Raw genomic sequence first — 23,040 nt, 5'->3', positions numbered from 1 at the left:
GCTGTTATCGTAGTCGGAGGCCTATTTATAGCGTCCATCCAGCCGAGGCTCGTCGTCGTGCCTTTGCTGTGACTCAGAGCTGTTGGCCTGATTGAGGAAGTCCGTTAGTGACTCCCAAAGTCGACACTATAGAGTCGGACTGAGAGAGACAGACGGGCAGGAAGACGGACACAGAGCTGGTGAGACAGTTCAGAGAAAAGAGAGGAAGGACTGAGTCTGAATCTGAGTGGAGAGGAGACACTGAAGATCTGTCCAGTAAGGAATTAACACACGAAGGACATTTGAGCCAGGTGTTTTGTTTTCCAGCTTTAGTTCTCCACCAGGATTTTCTCCACAAAGCAGAAGGATATTTTCTACCTCACCCTCAGGAGTATGGTGGTGTTTGGTCCGTCTGAGGATCTGAAGGAGGATCAACATGCTGACATGTAAAGCTGCCGGTTATCTGTGGTCGCTGTGGTTCACCTCACTGCTGCTGCTGCAGGTCGGTTAACCTTTATTCTGCTCATTATTTACTCGGTCGAAGAAACACGTTGAATCATCACTCTGAAAAGGAAAGCTTTCAAAATGTTTGTTCAAAAATGTTAAATAACTACAAATTCACAATCAAAATATTTCCTGATATATTTTCTGTCAGTTGAGAGCAAACTTTTAAACTGCTTCAAAGATAAATGCCTTTTTAACTGTGACCTTGTTATAGGAAGGAAATTGTGTTGTTGATGACAGCTTGATGCCTTAAAACAATATTGGATGGATTATTTCTTTTTTGTGTATATATATATATATATATATATATATATATATATATATATATATATGTGTGTGTGTGTGTGTGTGTGTGTGTTTGTGTTTATATTTGATTGTGCCCATCCATCTGAGAATTAACACTCAGCTCTGAGATAATAACCAACAAATCCAAATAATTAAATTTTCAAACTTGTGACAGACAGAATTAACACAAACCAACTGCATGCTGACAAAACAAACAACAGTGTATAAGATGTGTAGCATCTTCAGCATCTTTGTGTTTAATCATGATGTGAAAACAGATGAGAGCAGACTGAATCTGTGGGGTTTACAGTCGATGTTACTTCCCTAATCTACCCAGAAGAACCGAAGCTGGAGCTAAAACAACTTGTCACATTTTTGTCAGTATGAAGCTGCCGGCTGCAGGTCGGTTGTTGTTGGAGATAGCTGGAGGCTAACAGTCTGTATGCTGAACAGATGACACTTTATTTAAATGAAGAAGAATTTAAGTGTTCTCCATCATCAGATTCCAGAGCGGCTCACAGGATTTTACACTAATATTTATCCAGTTTTATTTTCCTGAGCTGTCATTTCCACCTCTTCCTGTCTGTTTATCGGTCGCTGTCTCCTCCCTGAACTCCCTGAACTTCGTTATCTCTGACAAATTATTTTATTTTCTGCTTCACATTATTAAAGGTTAGACCTTCGTGTCACCACATTATCTCTACATGCAAAAGGTCGGAGGTCAAGCCCAGAAAAAGATCAAAAACAGTTTAGGTAGACTTCTTTAAATAGCTTTTGTGTGAAAACTGGTCAGCAGTTATCAACCAACTTAATTTCTGTTAAACATTTAAATGCAGCAAGAATTTCACAAATAAAAAAAGAAAACAAATAAAATTGATATATAATTATATTAACAACAATAAATGAAGCAAACAGAGGGAACACACAAATGTACTGTAAGAAGACACAAACATTAACATATAGATTCAACGAAAAAGGCCTTTTAATAATAAACTGAACTGAAAATGAAGCATTTTCTCCTTCAACATCATCCTGTAATAAAATAATTTTTTTATCTAGGTTTTATATTTCTAATGTAAAGATTTCTCTTTGCATCGTATTTCCTGATCTAATGTGAAGGCAACACTTCACATTTTACAGCCAGAAGAGACGCTGAAACCTCACCCATCCTGAAGGAAACCCTCGTTTGCTCAGAAGTCCAAAAAATATTAAACAAACGAAATTTAAATAGAAAGTATTCAGAGAGATGATCATAGTGAAAAGTAAACCGAATAGTTCTCATCGTAAAGAAAATATAAATGTTTAAACAGGAAACATGGTGGAGCTTCAAGTCTGAACACATTCACATAAAATGTTGACAGATGTTGATCTGGCTGATGTTTGTGTGTCCTGTCAGGCTGTGAGCAGGGCAGATCCCACAGAGGACCCGGCCCCATGTAGCATCTCCGTACCTGGTCCAGTATCCGGGTTGGACTCCATTTCACTGACTGTTAACACACCTGGACTGAACTGCTCCTTCACCGTGACGCTGCTGGACTCCGCGGCCGACAACGCCGAGTGCAGGAGAAGAAGAGAAGGACACGAGGAGCTGGGTGGAAGGGAGGAAGGAGGCAAGGAGGCGAGGAAGGAGGATGGAGGGAATAAGGAAGCAGAGGTGTTCACCTGCGTGGTGGATCACCTGCAGCCGGGGACCGCCTACCAGCTGCAGGTTCGATCCCAGACAGACGAGGAGACGGTGAACGTCACGCTGCACACCAGTAAGTCCTGATCCAGCACCGACAGAATCCCCTCCCAGAATGCACTGCAGCATTCCAGCATCAGGCCCAATCATCAAAGTTACATTAACGGGAATTTTCAAAATAAAATCTAATACGGCTTCACGGTTTCTGTCAAACACCTGAAATCATTCAAACTGGACTTTGACAGAACTTTAGTGATGGTTCTGTTTAGGGTTTAGGTGTGCTGCTCAGCCAGAAGCCTTCAAAGGAGCAGGTCCATTAATCATGTCACACCATCATGTTACAACAGAAAATGACATTTTCATGCTAATAACACAAACTGACTGAATGAACAATAATCTTATTCCTTAAGTTTTTAATTGGTTACTTGTTTGGTTATTTTAATTATTGATTAAGTTTGTTTAATCAAACTAGAAAAATCTCTTTATTACCAAACTTCTGATGCATGCAGGCGACTGTTTGGGGATTGAATTCATTTTCACTTGATTGACATTAATGTGATATTATTGGATTAACGGAGTCCAGAGGTTTGAGGTCTGACTGAATTCAGGTCTCAGTATTTCCTCCTAATATTCAGGTTGTTGTTCTATTGTTTCCATCCCCTGTGACCTCTCGCCGTTTGAAGTGAAAGAACACGACACGACCTCCATGTTGTGTTGCCTCTTTGTGTGTCTCAGAGTTAATGTCATGCAGCTTCCTTTCTCTGCAGCTCTGTGATTAGCTACAGGAACCACTGCCCTGCTGAGGGGGAATGATAGAGCAGTAAAAGTGTGTGTGTGTTGTGCGTCCACAGTGGCGGGTGTCCAGAACAGAAGTTGGGCCCTCAGTGTGTATTTCCACGGCGAGCAGAGCTCAGGGTTCAGCCATTTCCTGCCTCCATTGTTCCTTTGTTCTGAGGGAAGCTCTGGGAAAGGGTGTGAGCATGTGTGTGTGTGTGTGTGTGTGTGTCTTCGTATAAGTGTATATGTGTGTTGTGTTTGGAGGAAACGGGGCATTAATGCTCCCAGTCGACTCCCGACGCTAACCTTCTCAGCAACGCACAACACCTCTTCTGTGGCGTTTGCGGTTTCTTATCTGGACCTGCTCTGACCTTTAGAGCTCCGAGTCAGTCAGTGAAGTCCAGCGTTCCCGCTCTTTGAGCTCCATGTTTGGTCTCTTCCAGTCTGGTGATGTCACGTAGACGGAACCTGATTTGTGTGACAGATGTGAAGAAACGACGCAATGCTTCCAACACATAACCCAGTGTGTGTCTGTGGGTGTGCTCAGTGTGAGTCTGCGTGTGTCGACAGGACTCCCACAGCGCTCGTACTTTGATGACAAGGCCACAGATTTTTCCTGCCGAGAACTTCCTGCAGTCTGACTGAAGCTCATGATGGAAACAGATAAATCACTTTTAAGGGGCAGTCCAGTCTGATGTGTTGTGTCTGTGTGTGTCTGTTTGTGTTGTATCAGGGCCCTCGGCGGTGAGCGGCCTGGCGGTGACCTCCAGGACCCGGAGCAGCCTGGGACTTTCCTGGCAGGCTGGCCCCGGCAGGACGGAGCGCTTCAGGCTGCAGCTGTGGGACCAACAGGGTCCGTATCAGCATCAGATGTTCACAGAACAACACAAACACAATAATCTGAAATGAAATGAACCAAACTTCATGTGACCTTTTCTTCTGTCTCCAGGTCTGCTGAGGAACAAGACGTTAGAGAGCACGACGACACAGCACACGGTCCACGACCTGACGCCTGGACGACTGTACAACGTTTCCATGGTGACAGAGGCCGGAGAGCTACAGAACCGCCGGACGATCGAGGCCCAGACAGGTACAAACAGAGAGAGAGAGAGGTTTTCATATCTCTGCTGTATATCTCATATCTATCCTTCCTGTTAGTTCCCGCTCCTGTTTCGAATCTCACCGCTGAGAGCAACAGCACAAGCTTGTGGTTGTCATGGCAACAGCCCACAGGTGACCTGGACACGCTCGTCGTTGTGCTCTCGGCCAATGGGACGAGCCTCTGGGAGACGACGCTCCCCTCAGACGCCACTGAGGTCTCCATCCATTGGCTGACCCCCGGATCGACCTATCAGGTTGCAGTGACGTCCAGGAGCGGCGAGCTCACGAGCCAATCAGAGAGCACCGTCAGCACATGTGAGTTATCGCCCTTTTTCGTCTGTTCTTTAAGTTTTCCATCTTTTTGTTTATTCCGTCTTTGTCCCCGTCAGCTCCTGCAGCAGCGTCCCTCCTGTCCCTGTCCCCTGCCCCCTCCGGGGACCTCCACCTGTCCTGGACGCCCCCGGCTGGACGCTGGGACGCTTACAGGCTCTTCCTGTTTGACGGTGTCCAGCAGTTAGTCAACACCACTGTGGACCGGCAGGCGGTGAGGTTCGTCTTCCCCCGGAGCAGTCTAATTCCAGGGAGGAAGTACAGAGCCGTCCTCAGGGTGGACAGGGGAGGACGGACGGCCGACAGCAGCTGTGAAGGACAGACAGGTGAGACATCGTCACATCGACAGCTCTGTATTATCTATAAAGAATGAGCTGTCAGTGTCCCCAAACGTGACTTCAAAGAAAGCTTCTTGTGGTCACTGCAGCTCCTGCTCCGGTCACAAACCTCCATATTCAACACTCGGACGAGACCTCACTGAGCGCCATCTGGAGCCACGCCCCCTCTGGGTCACGTGACAGCTACTTCCTCACCATCTCCCACGGTAACGGTTTGAGTCGGCCATCAGAGATCAGAGCAACGAACCAAACCGTTTATCGATTATTCCGGTTGTGTCTCATAGATAACGTTACCGTGGCAACCAGGGAGGTGGAGCCCAACATGAAGGAGTGTACCTTCAATGTACTCCAACCTGGGAGACGCTTCGTCATCACCGTGACAACCAGGAGCGGGAAACTGAACACATCAGTGTCTGTGGAGGGAAGGACAGGTGTGTGTGTGTACCATGGTTTGGCCTCCATGTCCCCTAAAGTTTACAGAATCACTCCTTCAAAATGATTTATTATTAAAATTGACCAAATAAATAAATGTTAATGTCTTTGAATTTTATGGATCTGGTGGTTTTAAGACGCTTTTTGAAGGCCTGGTTGAACTGTACAGTGTGTGTGTGTTGCAGTCCCCATGGCGTTGGACGCCATCACTCTGAGCAGCTCAGGCGTCAGCAGCCTGCAGGCCTCGTGGAAGAAACCAGAAGGAGACGTGGACTCGTACACACTGACCCTCCTGCAGGACGGGTGTGTTCGCGCTGTCCAAATCATCGATCAATCATCAATCCGAAGGGACTATCTGTTTTTAAAAATGTGAACATCTTCCTCCTCAGGGCTGTAGTTCAGCGCTTCACCGTCCCCGTCAACTCGTCCTCCCTGCTGCTCTCCGGGTTAACGCCCGGCGTCCTGTACAGGCTGGAGGCCGCCACCGTCAGCGGAGGGCTGCGCTCCAAAACCACCAGTCTGGAGGGACGAACCAGTGAGACACAGCTTTTATTCAACTAAGACTTTTACTTTTTCTTGGACAGTCATTATTATCAATGATACTGAATTCAGTTTCCTCGAAAAAAAAAAATAAAAGTATTAATAAGAATGTTAGTTTTGTGGGTTCGAAAACAACTTTTTTTCTCACCAAATTTCAAGTTTTCCAAAAAATCCACAAATGATTTAAATGATCATTCTGTGTTTGAAGAAAGGAATCAGAATGTAAATATAATTTTTTCCGTTTGTTCATCAGTAACTAGAAGAATGAACACACACACACACACACACTCTCCTCATTATATAAAACGTTCTGATTGCTGTTTGATTGCCGGTCAGTTGGGGTCTTATTGTATGTAGACAATATCCCCACTCAGGATTTGTGTTGTTTCCGCTCACACACATCAAGCTGCTGTTCACAGGAAGACCTCAGTGACCTGCAGCAGAAACAGTTGAACTAAAATAACAGAGAAAATCATTTACAGTTTAATATCAGAACAGACTTCAGCCAGCTTAACTGTGAAATGATTTCTAAACGTATCTGAAGCTGTTTCCTTCTTTTCAACTTCAGATCATCAACAATGAGACACTAAAAAAGGCCTCAATATTTACCCTTAAAATTTAAGATTATTATTATTATTATTATTGAAACCTTTATGGACAAGAACAGAGCTGGTTCTGTTTAAAGTGTGTGTGTATCTTCGTGATAACATCAGAGTCTTTAGAACAATAGCTGAAATACCAGAAGGAAAGTGTGGAATGTTCCAGAAACACAAAGACGCCCTGCTCAAAGGCCACGCGCACACACACACACACACACACACACACACACACACTCCTGAAAATAACTGGGACATTCTCTGGGAACACAATAGGTTCTGTGAGCAGGAAGGTGTGTGTGTGTCTCATCAGATTGACACACACTCCTCCCTCAGCCTCATTGGTCAATAAATGGTATTTATGGTTTTACACTTAAAGGAAAAACAAAACAAAACAAAAAAAAAAACATTGCATTGTTGTTTTTTTTTCTTTCAGATCCAGCATCCGTCTCCGGGGTAACCGTTGCCAACGGCGGCTCGTCAGAAGCTCTGCAGGTGTCGTGGCGTCCGGCCGAAGGTGTGGTGGACAGTTACCAGGTTCGTCTTCAGTGCAAAGGTCAAACCGTTCGCACGCTTACCGTGCCTCGATCCGCGCTGCCCGAGTGCTCCTTCAGCTCGCTGGTAGCTGGGAGGCTGTACTCCGTTGTCATAGCAACCAGGAGCGGCAGCCTGGAGAACTCCACCACGGTCCAGGCTCGAACACGTAAGGGTGGATGATATTCATGTTCACTGTACTGTACGTTTTACAGCTTCCTGTTTACTGTCACATTTCTTTAAGCCAAAAAATAATCATTTGTATTTTGACGAATTATAATTTTTCTTGTCTTTTGTTTTGCAGAACCTGCAACTGTGCAAAACCCAACAGCTGTTCACTCTGCGAGAGACGACTTCCTCAAGGTGTGCTGTCGTCACACTGTCAATGCACCTTCAGGTTTTATTTGGACGTCACATTCATTCACACAAAATGTGTCATGGATAAAATAACGTTTGTGTGTAGTTACAGTTAGATGTCGTAACTATAGTAACACAAAAAACATCAGAAAGGGAAGTTAATCTGTGGACAGTGTAGCCAGTAAACATGGACTTTCGTTGTGTAACTGTGTGTACTGAGTTGTGTTACAGTAGATTTGTTGTGTGTTCAGGTGTACTGGCGTCACGCAACAGGAGATCTGGACCGTTACGTGGTTCTGATCCTTTACAACCACAGCGTCCTGCAGAACCAGACCGTCTCCACAGGACACAGCGAGTGCGTCTTCTCGTCCCTGACGCCGGGCAGGCTGTACACCGTCACCGTGGAAACCTGGAGCGGAGGCTACGTCAGCAGCGTGTCCACCGACGGACGCACCTGTGAGTCCCAGACCCGGAACACCTGATGTGTGTCTGTGTTTTTGTGGATTCAGAGCCGATGTCTTCAGTTTTGTTTTCTTTTTTCCTTTCCAGTTCCAGCAGCTGTGGGAAATCTGTCGCTAGGCAACCCAGGAACAGGTGATCTGACTGTTACCTGGAGCCCCGCCCCTGGAGACGTGGACCATTATGAGGTGTGACATCATAGACTGGATATAAACCTGGACTCTGTGTGTTGAAGTCTATGGGAAAACGTTTTCCTGATGAGTTTATGGTCTCAGTCTGTAGTGAGTACGGTGAACGTACACAGTTGGAATCACTGTATTCAGGAATGGATTAGGTTTTGTTATCATTTTATCCTCACATGATTCACTCATAGTCCTGTAGGGGACGCTGGAGCACACTGATGAAGGTGCAGGTTCTGACCTTGTCCATGTTCGTCTTCAGGTCACTCTGCTCTTCAACGACACTCGGGTTTTCCCTCCGGTCACGTTGCCGAGCGATGTGCGGCGCCACCAGCTGACCTCTCTGACCCCGGGGCGTCTGTATAAGATCGTAGTGTCGACGTTCAGCGGACCAAACCAGAGACCTCAGTTCATCGAGGGACGGACGGGTCAGAAGATTCTGCAGCTCTTTACAGACTCAGCATTTGTTAAGTCCAGTCCAGTCCAGTTCTGGTGAACGTGGTGTCTCCTGTCTTCTCCCTGCAGTCCCCAGTCCGGTAGGGAACCTCCACATGGCTGCTCGACCTGGTCTCAAGGACTCTGTTGGTGGGCTGTTAGTGACCTGGACCCCCGGAGACGGAGACGTGGACATGCACTTCGCCTCCCTGTCCACCGCGGTCAGTCCAACAGACGTCCTTTTCACAGCTGGGTTTGGTTGAATTCTGGTCGAACTGATGAGCTGATCTACTTCCTGTCTCCAGGACGGCACTGTTATCAGGACTCATCCCGTCTCTAAACATGACTCCTCCCTCGACTTCCTGGATCTGATCCCAGGCCAAGCCTACACCATCACCATCCAATCACTGAGCGGGAAGCTGACCAATAGGAACACAGCCACGGGTCGGACAGGTGAGGCTGAGGACGGATGACGTTAAAATAAGTGTTGTCATGGTGATGATTCTGATTTGCGTCTTCCTGCCCTCCAGCTCCGGCTGCTGTCACGGCGCTGCAGGCCGATAATGACCACACCACCCACAGCCTCGCCATCAGCTGGGAGCGGCCGGTGGGCATCTACGATGGCTACAGCCTGATGCTGCTGGATGAGGCCGGCGCCGTCGTGGTGAATCGGTCGGTGTCGGTGGAGAGTCATGGCGAGCGGCTGGAGGGTCTGACCTCAGGGAAGCGTTACCGTGTGAGGCTGGTGACGCTGAGCGGCGGCGTGGCCTCTCTAGAGGCCACAGCGGAAGGACAAACACGTGAGTCTCCGCAGAAAGTTTCCTGTTGGCTGCGAACTCTGTGACGTAAATCTGCCCGTCCTCGTCCAGGTCCGGCCGCCGTCAGTCATCTGACAGTCACTTCGGCCAGCGTCTCCTTGCTCTCCTTCTCCTGGCGTCCTTCAGACGGCCACGTGGAAATCTATGACCTGTCGCTCTACAGCGTCACTGAGGTGACAGCCAATCACAGGCAGGATGGAGGCAGCAGGAAGGAGCATCACCAGGTGAGCGGAGGACTCCCGGTTCTCCAGGTTGACGGTTCCAGCATCTTGGAGAACCTTCTGATCCCAGACTGATGAGGATCCTGATGCTCTGTTTGTGTGTCCAGGTTGTCGGAGACCTGGTGGACCTGCAGAAGGTCGGTTCCACCGCAGACAGCTGTGTGTTCTCCGGCTTGACAGCAGGAAGTCTGTACAGACTTCAGGTGGTGAGCTGGAGCCGAGGGATGAGCAGCGACTCGTCTGTACTCGCCAGAACGGGTCGGTCCAAACCTTCAGATTTTCCAGTTCACTTCAGCTCCCATCTTCTGTCTCCTCCTCATCTTTTATTGACATTTTATTGTCTGTCCCACAGTCCCATCTCCAGTTTCGTCTCTTCTGGTTCAGAGTTCAGGACGGACGGACAGGCTGAAGGTCAGCTGGCAGCCCGGGGACGGATCCTGGAGCAGCTACCAGGTAAAGGGACAGATGTCCCACTTCCTGTTCCCGACAGTTATGATGTCCTCACAGCGGCTCAGATTACAGTGAACCTTTTCACATAATTCAAATTGTTGGCTCGCAGCTCAGAACTCGGGCCAAGACTTTGTACCGGGATGTTCAAGTGTTTTTTTCCGCAGAACATCGGGTGTGGACTTCCTAAATAAATTGAGTCTGGTTAGTGGAAGTAAAACGGAATAAAGGTGGTAACTGAAGAAACAGACGAGATTTCTCTGGAAATGAAACAGCTTTTATATTTAGTGGTTTCTGTGATTTCAGGTCGCATTGTACGACGTTTCTGGAGCCACTCTGGGAACTCAGACGCTGGGGGCGGAGCATCGAAGTCACATGTTCCCAGGGTTAATCCCTGGTAGGCTGTACCGTGCTGAGGTCATCACACACAGCGGCGAACTCACCAATCAGGTCTCAGCTTTTGGACGAACCTGTAAGTTGAACAAAAGCTCACAGGAAGACAAATAATGAATAATGAATATTTTTATCTATTTATTCATATTTATTTTCTACTCATCCCAGCTCCAGAGCCTCCCTCCCACCTGTCCGTCAAACAAGGTCCAACCAATGAGACGATAGAGCTGTCGTGGTCAGGTCCCGCCTCTGGGGACTACGATAACTTCAGCCTTCAGTGGAATCCTCCAGATCACCTGACGGTCACACATGGTCAGCTGACCGGCTGCGTCATCAGCGGGATGTTTCCAGGGAGACAGTATAACTTCACCCTGACAACCATCAGCGGGGGCGGAGCCGAGGGCAAGCCCACCGCAAGAAGCCAGCCAATCCAGAGGAGCGCCAGGATGAGTAGGTTTTAATTTGAGCCATTAAAGACATCTGAATAATTAAATTCTGAATGTAGAAATCGACTGTCGATAATCACAACATAAGTAAAAAGAGTATTTATGTGAGTGCGGTGAAGTTTACCGAAGTTCAACAGTTCAGTGAGAGCAGAATAAATCTGATCTGATCAGGAGCTGTAACTTTAGTTTCAAACACAAGATGGCGCCATAAAAAAAGATTTGAATAGAAAACTAGAACAGGAAGTGAGCTGTGTCTGCAGCTCTGAATCAGTTTCTCATCACATTCCGTCCATTTGGCCTCAGGGATCAGAAGCGATCGCCAAAAGGACACACAGTTCTAAAAACGTGTACGCTGACCCAGTCTCTGATTTCATTTGGCTGATGAAGAACTGCAGACAAACACTAAGTTGTTGTGACTTTGTCTTCAATTGTCGTTCGGACATGGTGACACAAGAAACACAAAGATTAAAGTCCACTTTGTGTGAACCTCCTGATTTTCAGTCACAGTTCAGAAGACGATCTGATCCTTTCTTCTGATTGGCTGACTGGATGGACTTTAACATCCATATGGACCTTTAATCTTCAATTTGTTTCACAAAAGTGTGAATACCCTGAGATGAAGTTCCATCTGGTGCTGGTCTGAACGTGAAGGACCTGTTCTCCTTCACCGTCTTCTTGAGTTCCCCCTCACTTATTCGTCTTCACTAAAGGAGACGTTTTTATCGTCTGATCAGAGTGAATAAACGGGACGTTCCCTCTAAAAACAGCAGACTCATCTCTCAGCAGACGCTCGGTGAGTTGATGACTTTGAAAAGATGCTGAATGTGTTGACCTTCGTCTGGAGACAAAAACACGCTGCCAATAAAAAGTGAGGAGAAGATTTACTGTCAAAGGAGGAGATGAAATGTACGAGCTGGATGTTGGGCTGAATATTCTCGCCTCTTTCTCCTTCTTGTCACCTTTCCTCGTCTCCTCCTCTCCTCCTCTCCTCCTCTCCTCCTCTCCTACAGGCCCGTCTCGTCTAAGGTCCCTCCACTGCTTCCCGCTCTCCTCCTCCTCCCTTTCCTGCTCCTGGTCGCCTCCCGTCTCCGACTTCGACTCCTATGAGGTCGAGTATCGACGCCATGACGACGGCGATCAGATGTTGGCGCTGAAGCTGGCCACGGGCGTCACCGTGGTAACACTGGATCACCTGGAGGCCTACAGGAAGTACTCCGTGACCGTCAGGGTGTCGTCCGCCGGACAGACGAGTCCGCCAGCAACACACACCACCGTCACCATGATAGACCGTGAGTTCACACACACACACACACACACACTGTCTCAGGTGCAGCAGGGGTGTTTAAATCAAACTTGTGTAAATAGGTCTGGTCACTGGGGAGCAGCTGAGGGAACAGCCGGCACTAAATCAGCAAGTTTAAACTAACTTTGTCTCTCTGGTGAACTTTTTAAAGCCCTGAAGTGTCACAGACCTACAGAACCAAACCCTGTCAGAAAACAGGGGTCATAATGTTTTGGCTGTTGGTTTTCCTCAGAAGCTGCCTTTTATAAACATCAGGAACTTTTGTCAGAGTGGAAAAAGAGAACGGCCGCATCCAGCAGCTCGTAGTCTGAAAATGTCATCTCTCATTTTTCTGTCTTCCCTTTTTTCAAAAAGTCAGTTTGACCCAAAACAGTCCGAAAACTTTTCTCTTCGTCTCAGTTTCAACCTTCTTTGTTCATCTCGTCCGTTCAGCCCCCCCTCCTTTGTCCCCCCTCCCTCGCTGTGATGGTGTTGGATCATAAATCATCCTGACACAACTGGAGTGGAAACAGAAAAACACAGATGCACAGAAAAGAGACAACTCTGGAGAATCTCCAAGAAACATTTGGCTTTTATTGGACAGTGTCAGCTGTTTGTACGGAAGCCCGTTTGTACCAAGAAAAGAAATAAATGATAAAAAGTAACAGGACAATATAAGAATTATTTTCTGTCCTCTATGATTCAGGTATTTCTTATTTTTGGCAGAAATGGCCAACGGTTAAGAAAAGGGAGAAAGTAAACACGGTGATGTTCTGTTTCCCCTCAGGTCCCCCGGTCCCGCCCCCCAGCGTCCGCGTCAGTGAGAGGTCATCAAAGGTGACGTCGTCCTCCATCTTGTTTCGTTTCAACTGCTCCTGGTTCAGCGACACCAACGGGGCCGTGCGATACTTCACCGTGGTCATCGCCGAGTCGGACGGTACGAACACAAATGACCTTTAAATGACCTTTTAAATGAGCGCTCCATCAGTCAGTAAAGTTATTTGTCCATAGTTCAAACGTTGTTGCGTTTGAGAGGAAATCTGTAACGTCAACCTCTCGATGTTGTCAGAAGAAACACGATGATTTTGTGTGGAATAATAAAAACTGTCAGATGGTGCTGGAACAGAAAATCCGTTTGAGATTAAAAGGAGATAGTTTCCTCCTTTTTAGAGACGGCAGCTTGATGGATTTTATTTCCTTCTTCACTATAAATCAACAATTATCTGATAATTTCTGTCAACTGCCAGAAAATATAACAAAAATATTGAAGACATTTTCCCATAGACTTACAGTCAGTGTAGATCGGTTTCCCACCCTCTCGTTCCCGCTCTCCCCCCAACAGCCAATGAGCTGCTGCAGCCGGAGCAGCGCCACCCTCTGCCCTCCTACCGCGATTACATCAGCAACTCGTCTGTCCGAGCCTATCAGACGGCCTACTTCCCCAGCCGCTGCCCGCAGGACTCCGACGCCTCCGCTGGACAGGTGACAAACAACACAGCAACACAACAACACAAACAGGACGACAACGACTGTGGTCACTGATCCATCAATGACTGCTCAGGTGGTGGAGGTGAACCTGGGGGCGGGAGGAGACAGGCTGGGCGGGGCATGTGACCGTTACCATGACGACGACCTCTACCTGAGCGACAGCTACGGCGACTTTTGTGACGGCCCACTGAAGGCCAAGACGTCATACAGGTACCAACACACACACACACACACACACACACACACACACACAGCTCCTCTGCAGTTATATTAACTGTGTTTGTGTGTTTGTAGGTTGAGTGTTCGTGCTTTTACAAAACTGTTTGATGAAAATCACAGTGAGTTTCCTCAGCCGCTCTTCTCCGACACTTACCTGTCCACACCGCTGAGGACACACGCAGGTGAGCGCACACACACACACACACACACACACACAGACTGCTATTACATGAAAACTGTAATCAATAACCAAAATAAATCATTCATCTCAGACGCAGATTTGATTAATCTAAAAACAGCCATCGTTTCCTCTGTCCTCACCTCGTTTCCTCTGTCCTCACGTCGTTTCCTCTCTCCTCAGGTCGTTTCCTCTGTCCTCAGGTCGTTTCCTCTGTCCACACGTCGTTTCCTCTGTCCTCAGGTCGTTTCCTCTGTCCTCAGGTCGTTTCCTCTGTCCTCAGGTCGTTTCCTCTGTCCTCAGGTCGTTTCCTCTGTCCTTACGTCGTTTCCTCTCTCCTCACGTCGTTTCCTCTGTCCTTCCCTTATATCTCTTCTTAGTCCCTCCAGCCTTAGACACAAGTGAAGGAGACATTTTGAGGTCCTGCTGGTGTTTGTGTGTTATTGTGTGTCAGAGCCTCTAGGTGGCGTTGTGGAGGGTTTGAGTGCCGGGATGTTTCTGATCGGGATGATGGTGGCCGTCATCTCTCTGCTGGTTTACAGGCAGCGGCTACGCAAAGTGTGAGTGCACAAAGACGCACAAAGTCTTTGGACGTGTTAAGAACAGAGAAAGTGTGATGAGATAATTCTGTGTATGTAATGTGTGTGTGTGTGTGTGTGTGCGTGCGTGCAGGGCTGTGCAGGAGAACCCGGTGGTGAGGATGAGTATGTGGAAAGAGGTTCCATCTTCAGGCATCTATATCGGCGTCAGGAAGTAAGTGTGAGTGTTTGTTTGTTTGTGTGTGAGAGAGCTTGATCTTCTATGATTTCTTCAGTGTGACAAATGTGTCACACTGAGCTCAGAGTCAACTGTCTGACTGTGACTGAGTGTGTGTCTGTCTGTGTGGGGTTTGTGTGTTTGCAGATATCAGTCTACACACCTCATTAACCATCACTAACTTCTGTGCTTCATTAATGTCTGTAATAGTTTAGTTGTCTAAATTATTGATGGAAAAATGTGAAACACTAAGATGGAAATGTGGACTCAAATGTCCCTAAAAGCCCCGCGGCTCCGGCTTCAGTGGAGCTGTGGCGTATTTGTGTTGAAAACTAAAGTGCAGAAAAAGTTTTTGTATTTAAATGACTTTATTGGAAAAGGTCAAAGCAGGAAGCACCGAAGTAGACCAACAAAAAGATCTCCCTGAAGCTGACTGGAGTTGAAAGACAGCAAACATTAAAGCCACGTCTTCCAACAAACAGTAAAACTGATCACTTCCTGTTGTGTTCTGATTATTCTAACGGTGCGTCTCTTCCTGTTGCAGTAACCGTCGGGTCACCAGGTGAGTTTCTTCATTCTGCAGCGTGAACTGATGCTGAAGGTGAGAACGTCTGGATCTGACTAATATCTGTCTGTCCAGTCCCATCAAGGCCTGTCACTTCGAGTCCCACCTGACCAAACTGCAGGCCGACTCCAACTACCTGCTGTCTGAGGAGTTTGAGGTAACGAGTGATACAACTGAATTCTGGGAAATGTGTTTTCAAGCTGTGATCATCAGCTTTTCTTAAAAAGTGTTCTGTGTTGGTGAACTGGACCGATCAGTTTAACGTGAACGTAATGAAACCTTGTGTTTGTCCAGGAGCTGAAGGATGTGGGCCGAAATCAGACCATGGACGTCGCCCGGCTGCCAGAAAACCGAGGAAAGAACCGTTACAACAACATCCTGCCGTGTAAGTACGAGTCTTTATTTTGAAGGGTTGATTTCCAGCAGAAGATACAAGCAAAAACATTTCAGTTCATTTATAATCAAAGAGAAACTTTAAAGCTCCAGAATGTTTAATTCAGATAAAATAACTGCAATAAACAAACTAAATGTAAAATGTAGCTCCAGACAAAAGAAACAAATCCATTATCATGAAAACCCTCCGAGTTCATCTGTGAGAACGAAGACACACTACTTTAAAAATTATGACGGTGACATCGTTAAGAGCTTTAATTAACAAGACCTGTTCCCATGGCGACGGTGATGTACCTGGAGCAGGGTGGATGAATAGTCACGTCCCTGAAAATCTTCCCCCCAAAATATTAATAATATGAATAATAATTTCCACATTTAACATCTGAAAATCATTCTCATTGATTACACCGACATCGTTTTGATTAGTACATTTTGTGTCACCGGAAAGAAAGCATTAAAAAAAACTGTGTGTGTGTGTTTGTGTTATTTTTAGAGTTGTGTATCACTATCCTGCTTTAAATTAGGCAATCAAGTCTCAGTGATGTGTAACGGCACACAGACAGAGAAAAATGATTCTGGAGGTGATACATTTACAACCACGGCTGTAAAATGAATTGTTTCTCCCACGTCTGTGAGTCATCAACACATTTTCTCACTCAGTTTTAAAACTTCAGAAAATGTGTTGAAGTTTCTTGGTGTTTATTTTTTACCTGCTAAAGAAACGGTTTGTCACTTTCACCAAACTGAGAATCTGTTTTCTATTGGTGGATTTTTGGGCTTCTGACTCGTTTTGAGACAAAACTAAAGGTTCTTCCATTTTAAAGAAGAATTTTTGAAGACTTGTTGACGCTGCTGAGATTCGATGATTTTTATTTTCCAGATGATTCGACCAGAGTGAAGCTGTCGTACCTGGAGGACGACCCCTGCTCCGACTACATCAACGCCAGCTACATGCCTGTATGGACACACACCGATTCATGTTGAGGACACACACACTAAAACACAGTACTCATCCGTGTGTGTGTGTGTGTGTGTGTGTGTGTGTGTGTGTGTGTGTGTAGGGTAATAACTACCGCAGGGAGTACATCGCCACCCAGGGCCCGCTGCCTGGCACCAAGGATGATTTCTGGCGGATGGTGTGGGAGCACGGCGTCTACAACGTGGTCATGGTGACGCAGTGTACCGAGAAAGGACGGGTGAGTCAGCCATCGCTTCACTTTGGTGCTTTTGTTTAAATTCAGTTGTTGTGGAAAGAACCCAAAGATGGGGACAACCGTAAGTTTGTGTTGTGGTCTGAAATTAAAAGCTCTCAGATGAACCAACAGCTGCTAAATAGTTAAATGAAATAAGTTTGTGTCAAAGATGACAATTTTAAATTAGTCTCTGTAAACATAGCATTTAAAAAAATTAAAAGTCTTTATCTACAAACACAATATATTTAAATAAATGTGTGTGTTTGCAGGTGAAGTGTGATCAGTATTGGCCTGCAGACCGAGAACCTCTGTACTACGGAGACCTGGTCCTTCAGATGCTGTCCGAGTCCGTCCTGCCGGAGTGGACCATCAGAGAGTTCAAGATCACCTCGGTACCGGATCAGAACTGCAGGTCTTCCTCGTTGTTAGTCTTGATGTGAGGTCTTAGTCTGGTCTCGTGTGTCCGTCCAGGAGAGCAGCCGGAGTTACCCCCGGGTGCTGCGTCACTTCCACTACACCGTGTGGCCGGATCACGGAGTCCCAGAGAGCACCCAGTCCCTGATCCAGTTCGTCAGGACGGTCCGGGACTATGTGGACCGGTCCCCGAGTACCGGAGCCACCGTCGTGCACTGCAGGTAGGTCACATGGAGGTGGACCGGACTTCCTGATCTTCAGCTTGACTGACTGGAAGTTTAAAACAAAAAACAAAGCCAAAATTAGGTTAAAACATCTAAGAAGAGTTTTCAGTTTTTAATAATAGTGATAATAAAACCGGTTCACTCTGTGTGTTCAGTGCCGGCGTCGGCCGTACGGGGACGTTCATCGCCCTGGACCGGGTTCTGCAGCAGCTGGACTCTAAAGGAACCATCGACCTGTACGGCTGTGTGTTCGACCTGCGCCTGCACCGCCAGCACATGGTCCAGACCGAGGTACGCCACGGGTCCAGGCCCAAAAACACCTGCGAAGCTCTTTAAGACAGGACTAAATATTGTTCTGTGTGTTCTGGACCAAACTGGGTCTGAAAGCCCAGCTGAATCTGAGCGAACCTGCTAACATAAAAAACAGAAGAACAGAGTGTCCAATATGTCGTCAGATTTTGGACAAACATAACAAACTGCTTCCTGTGTTGCAGTGTCAGTATTCCTTCCTGCATCAGTGTGTCCGGGACGTCCTGAGGGCCCGGAAGCATCGCAGCGAGCAGGAGAATCCTCTGTATCCCATCTACGAAAACTTCAACCCGGAGTACTGTCGTGGTGAGACTCACAGAATCCGCCTGAACCTTCATCAGCAGGATGGCTTTTTTGCCTGATTAATAATATCTATTGTTTGACTGCTACCCAAAAATAACCAACCTCCTGTTTTTGTGCGTCCTCAGATTTCATGTACACGGGACGCTAAACCGACGACCAAGTCCATCTGATGGAGAAAGAAGAATCTTTTGTGCTGACTCACTTTTAACTGAAATGATCTGAGTCAGCGCTGAATGTGAGCTACACTCCGGACAAAACAGGGAAAATCAGCAAGTAAAAGACAAAATAAACACACAAACTAAAATGATATGACGCCACGCTGGTTGACATTTCACCAGCGAAACTGATTTTCAGTCAATGTTTCCTGTTTCCCATCAACTCGTCGACCTCCGTCAGTGTTCAGAGTTTATGGATGTTAATAATGTGACACGAATTGGAGTTTTAAAAATGAATCCAGTAAAACGCTGTTTGTTAATTTACAAGGAAACTTGTTTATTAGCTGTTTGTTTTCATATTTTTGGCCTGTTGGTGACTTTTCTAACTAAATCTCTCAACAAAACTAAAAAAGTTTTAGTCAGCTCTAAAGCCTTTTTTTTTTTTTTTTTTTTTTTTTAAGTTTTGAACGTCCCGATGGGGCTCAATGTCACATCTGAATCAGTTTTATCAACTTTTGGGGACTTTATTGCTTTTATTTTATTTTGCACTGTAATGAAGAGATAATAAATATTCAGTGATATTAATGGATCAATTACCAGACATGAATTAAACTGATATTAAATGAAATACTATTTGCTATAAAAACAGAGAACTTGAATTTAATTTCAATGAGGAATTGGGTCTTTTTAGAGGCCTTCAGAATTCATTGAAATGAAACAGGTTCATCTCAGGTTGTTGGTGATAAAGTGATTAAAAACATTTGACTTTAAAAACAATTACAATCCTTACGAGTATAAACTGACTGACAGGGAAGGAAAGAGCCATCTATTTTTATAGCCTTTATTATTAATGTATGTTGTCACTCACTCATCCGTATAAGCTGTTTATTTAAGAAGTTACACATATTGCTGTATGTAAATATTGATGTTACTCTTTTTTATATGATAATTAATACATACTGTTTAAATGCTGGGTAATATTTGGACCTCTATTCAGACTTACTGTAACTATTTCATTTAAATACGTTCATAAAAGAAGATAGGTTTCAGAAAAAGTCCAGATTTTTGTAAACTTGTTCATAGAATGTCTAAATTTAACACAGAAAGTGAAACTGGTCTGAATGTAATGGAGGACGTTTCCCTGTTTTTGTTTTAAATTCTAATAAAACAAGTTGTAAACTTTAATGGGATAAAAATATTTGATGTTAAAATGTCTGAAAATTTTGATTTATTTTTTTTGTTATATTTGAAAAGCTTTGAAAGTCCACAGAAATTCAAAAAGCATTAAACATTTTGGTAAACCCTGTTTGTGTTTGAATTTTATTCTTTCTTTGCTCACGTATTTCTTTTTAAAGAATTTAATCATATAACCTCCGCGACCCGGAAACGGATAAGCGGTACAAGATCAATGAATGAATGAATAATAATTAGTTCTGAATTTCCAAAAGGAATATCTGGCTGGAAAACGATTCAATATTGGTTGATTTGGTTTCTGTCATGCTAACAAATAATAAACTATAATTATTGTTAAATATTACTATTAACTAACAATATTAATATTAACTAAGACTGTCCAAATGATGTATTACAGGTCTAAATATGAGAGTTATATAGGGAATTATGTAGCGCCTGATATTTAAATCCTTTTATATACGCTGGATAACTTGAATTTGATTCTGATTGATTAGACTTTTATAAATTATGCAGCAGAATTATTATTTTATTTTTCTGAACTCAGACTGAGGCCGGAGTAGAACTAGGTGACCCAGATCCAGCATCCATCAGGGACTTCGAGCCGAACTGATCCCCCCCCCCGGACCAACCAGCCAGAACTATATACAGACAGGGAGGGAACTTCAGACACCCCCTGAGCCCAGAACAGGACCTGACCTGACCAGGACCAGGACCAGAACAGGACCAAACCAGGACCAGGACAAGGACCAAACCAGACCAAGGACCAAACCAGACCAAACCAGGACCAAACCAGACCAGACCAAGACCAGAAGAGACCAAACCAGGACCAAACCAGGACCAAACCAGACCAGACCAAGACCAGAAGAGACCAAACCAGGACCAAACCAGGACCAAACCCAGACCAGGACCAAACCAGGACCAGAAGAGACCAAACCAGGACCAAACCAGGACCAAACCAGACCAGACCAAGACCAGAAGAGACCAAACCAGGACCAAACCAGGACCAAACCCAGACCAGGACCAAACCAGACCAAACCAGGACCAGAAGAGACCAAACCAGGACCAAACCAGGACCAAACCAGACCAGACCAAGACCAGAGCAGGACCAGAGCAGACCAGAACAGAACAGAACGGACCAGAACTTTCAGTCGAAGTTTCAATGAGATTCTCATTAAAAAGGCTAAAAGGTAGAAACTCCAAACAAGAACCGACGTCAGGAGAAAATGATTAATAAAACATTTAGTGAAGTCCAGAATTACCTCTGCTCCGATTACTGTAATCAATAATCAGCCCAATAATCAGCCCAATAATCAGCCCAATAATCAGCCCAATAATAATAATCAGCCCAATAATCAGCCCAATAATAATAATCAGCCCAATAATAATAATAATCAGCCCAATAATCAGCCCAATAATAATAATCAGCCCAATAATCAGCCCAATAATAATAATCAGCCAAATAATCAGCCCAATAATCACTCTGTCTTTGTTTTCCTGAAGTCGATCTCGTAATAATAAAAGTTAGCTTTTTTGTAATTCTGGTCTCCGTGTCTTTGCTGAGACTTTGGGGTCTATTTCTCAACAATACATCACAAAATGTGTGTAACTCTGAAACCGTCTGTATGTTAAACAAACACAATGTTAAACTTTTAAACCTGACGATATCAGATCAAACAGCTTAGCCAGCGAGCCAGCAGCTTAACTTGCTTTTTAAACTTTGAACATCTTGAACTAAACAAAGTCACCGGATTATCCACAGCTTTTTCATTAAATAAATAAATTTCACTCACAGAACCTTCGACTCGTCTCCTGCTTCAGATCGCAGCTGAATATAATCTTCATCATCTTCTTCTTCTTCTTCTTCTTCTTCTTCTTCTTCTTCTTCTTCTTCTTCTTCTTCTTCTTCTTCTTCTTCTTCTTCTTCTTCTTCTTCTTCTTCTTCTTCTTCTTCTTCTTCTTCTTCTTCTAAAAAAATATCGATATTTCTCTCATTAATCAGTTTATGATTTAGGCAGACGAATAAAAAAAGGTAAATAAAACAAGAACATTAATGAAGTTTTATCATTTGCTCAGATCATAATTGTTAAACAGAACCTGTCCGTCTGCTGACCGCCGTGTTGTTGAGAGGAGGTGGTGATGTTCCCTGAACACTGGAGGTGTTAAATGAACCAGGACTGTTCACTGTGTTTAACCGTGATCTGATCTCATCACAAGTTTAAAATGAAGTGTTTGTGTGCAGACCAGACCATCTGACCACCAGGGGGCGACTCCACTGGCTGTAAAAATAAGGCAGACTGTATTGAAATCTATGGGAACATGGCTGTCCTTCCCCCTGATCTATTAGCTCAGAAAACGTAAAGTTGGTTTCTTCTCCTCCTGATAGAAACTTATTCACTCTCAACAGCAACACGAATAAAACATGAGACACGAGTGTGTCTCACTTCATCTGAGTGGATTTATGAATGAAAGGATTGAAATGAGGTCAAAGTAAAGAAGGACAGAGTCATCCATTCGAACAGATAGATGGATTCTGTTGATGTTGTTTATTCTAATCTGACCCAGTTTTCTAATCCAGGATCTGAGTAAAAAACACAAAGTCACCTTTTTGGCTTTAACTCATGCTCCTCGAGATCAGATGAGTTTTATTCTCACGACATTGTTCTGATGTTTGGCTGTTGATTCATTCTCTTTAACGCCTTCATATTTAATAAAAGGTGATGAAAAAAGCTTCTTATATGAATATTTTAACTGGACTTTGATCAGTAAACAGATCATGAAAATGAAAGTGATATTCGATGTGAAGCTGCGGAGGCAGAAGAATCTTGGTTGTGTGAAGTTAATGTGTTTTTATTGAAAGGTTTCTATCAGGCACTATAGTTATCATCATTATCAGTAAAATACAGGCGAAGCGGCTACCTGGGTCACATGGTACACAGGAGAGGTGACGGACGACGAGATACCTGCAGACAACACACCGCAAAACGGACAAAACCTAAACAGAACAAAGACCTTCAGGTAACAAACATTTTCCACGTGGATTATAATGAATCAGGAAATCAATGAAAAGCTCAATAAAACCTCAACAAACACCAAAATCCACATTTGTGGGAATAAAAGGAAACGTTTCTGATTTCTGTGGTGAAGTAAAATACAGTGTTTAGTTGCTACTGCAGTTCACAGCTCAGCTTATGGCTTCAGATAGAAAATCTAATGTTACTAATGTCGGACACAAAGACGTCAACAGCTCATAGAAACACAGAAATGCTACGTTTTCTCTGGAGAGGACGGACGAGGACGGTTAAAGGCAAAGAAAGAAGATGGGAAGGGAAGGAGGACAGGTGGAGGTGAAGGTGGTCTGATTCCATCACGCACTGACAGAAGCTGCGTCTCAAAGACCGTCCCATTTCAGATGTGTCCTTCACTTCCTGGACAATGAAGTCAAACTTGTGGATCCTTCCTGGTCCAACATGTCCCAACATTCATTCACAGCAGAAGTTTATAAGACCAGACCGAAG

General features: G+C 44.9%; 1 protein-coding gene across 2 annotated transcripts; it reads left to right on the top strand.

Moving 5' to 3' along the window:
* Positions 1-152: 152 nt before the first annotated feature.
* On the top strand, positions 153-19,637 carry ptprb (protein tyrosine phosphatase receptor type b). Of its 2 annotated transcripts, XM_029495102.1 has the most exons (41): positions 169-255; positions 369-481; positions 2,165-2,525; positions 3,960-4,079; positions 4,176-4,316; positions 4,385-4,642; positions 4,717-4,983; positions 5,085-5,201; positions 5,280-5,426; positions 5,613-5,730; positions 5,817-5,962; positions 7,000-7,266; positions 7,402-7,460; positions 7,706-7,910; positions 8,004-8,101; positions 8,355-8,520; positions 8,618-8,748; positions 8,833-8,980; positions 9,058-9,327; positions 9,397-9,569; positions 9,674-9,824; positions 9,919-10,019; positions 10,320-10,485; positions 10,575-10,856; positions 11,863-12,141; positions 12,922-13,071; positions 13,477-13,616; positions 13,696-13,832; positions 13,917-14,023; positions 14,474-14,579; positions 14,692-14,772; positions 15,320-15,337; positions 15,416-15,497; positions 15,635-15,725; positions 16,614-16,690; positions 16,795-16,929; positions 17,196-17,318; positions 17,398-17,561; positions 17,720-17,855; positions 18,059-18,179; positions 18,302-19,637. In XM_029495102.1, exons 2-41 carry the CDS (start codon positions 416-418, stop codon positions 18,322-18,324), a joined length of 5,928 nt encoding a protein of 1,975 aa, XP_029350962.1. In that variant the 5' UTR covers positions 169-255; positions 369-415; the 3' UTR covers positions 18,325-19,637. The 2 variants fall into 2 exon arrangements, with proteins under 2 accessions (XP_029350961.1, XP_029350962.1); XM_029495101.1 differs by having other exon boundaries at positions 153-481.
* Positions 19,638-23,040: the final 3,403 nt, after the last annotated feature.

Source organism: Echeneis naucrates, chromosome 23, assembly GCF_900963305.1.
Source record: "Echeneis naucrates chromosome 23, fEcheNa1.1, whole genome shotgun sequence".
Lineage (NCBI taxonomy): Eukaryota > Metazoa > Chordata > Actinopteri > Carangiformes > Echeneidae > Echeneis > Echeneis naucrates.
Note: the sequence above shows the minus strand (reverse complement) of the source record. Positions and strands in the feature narration are given on the sequence as shown.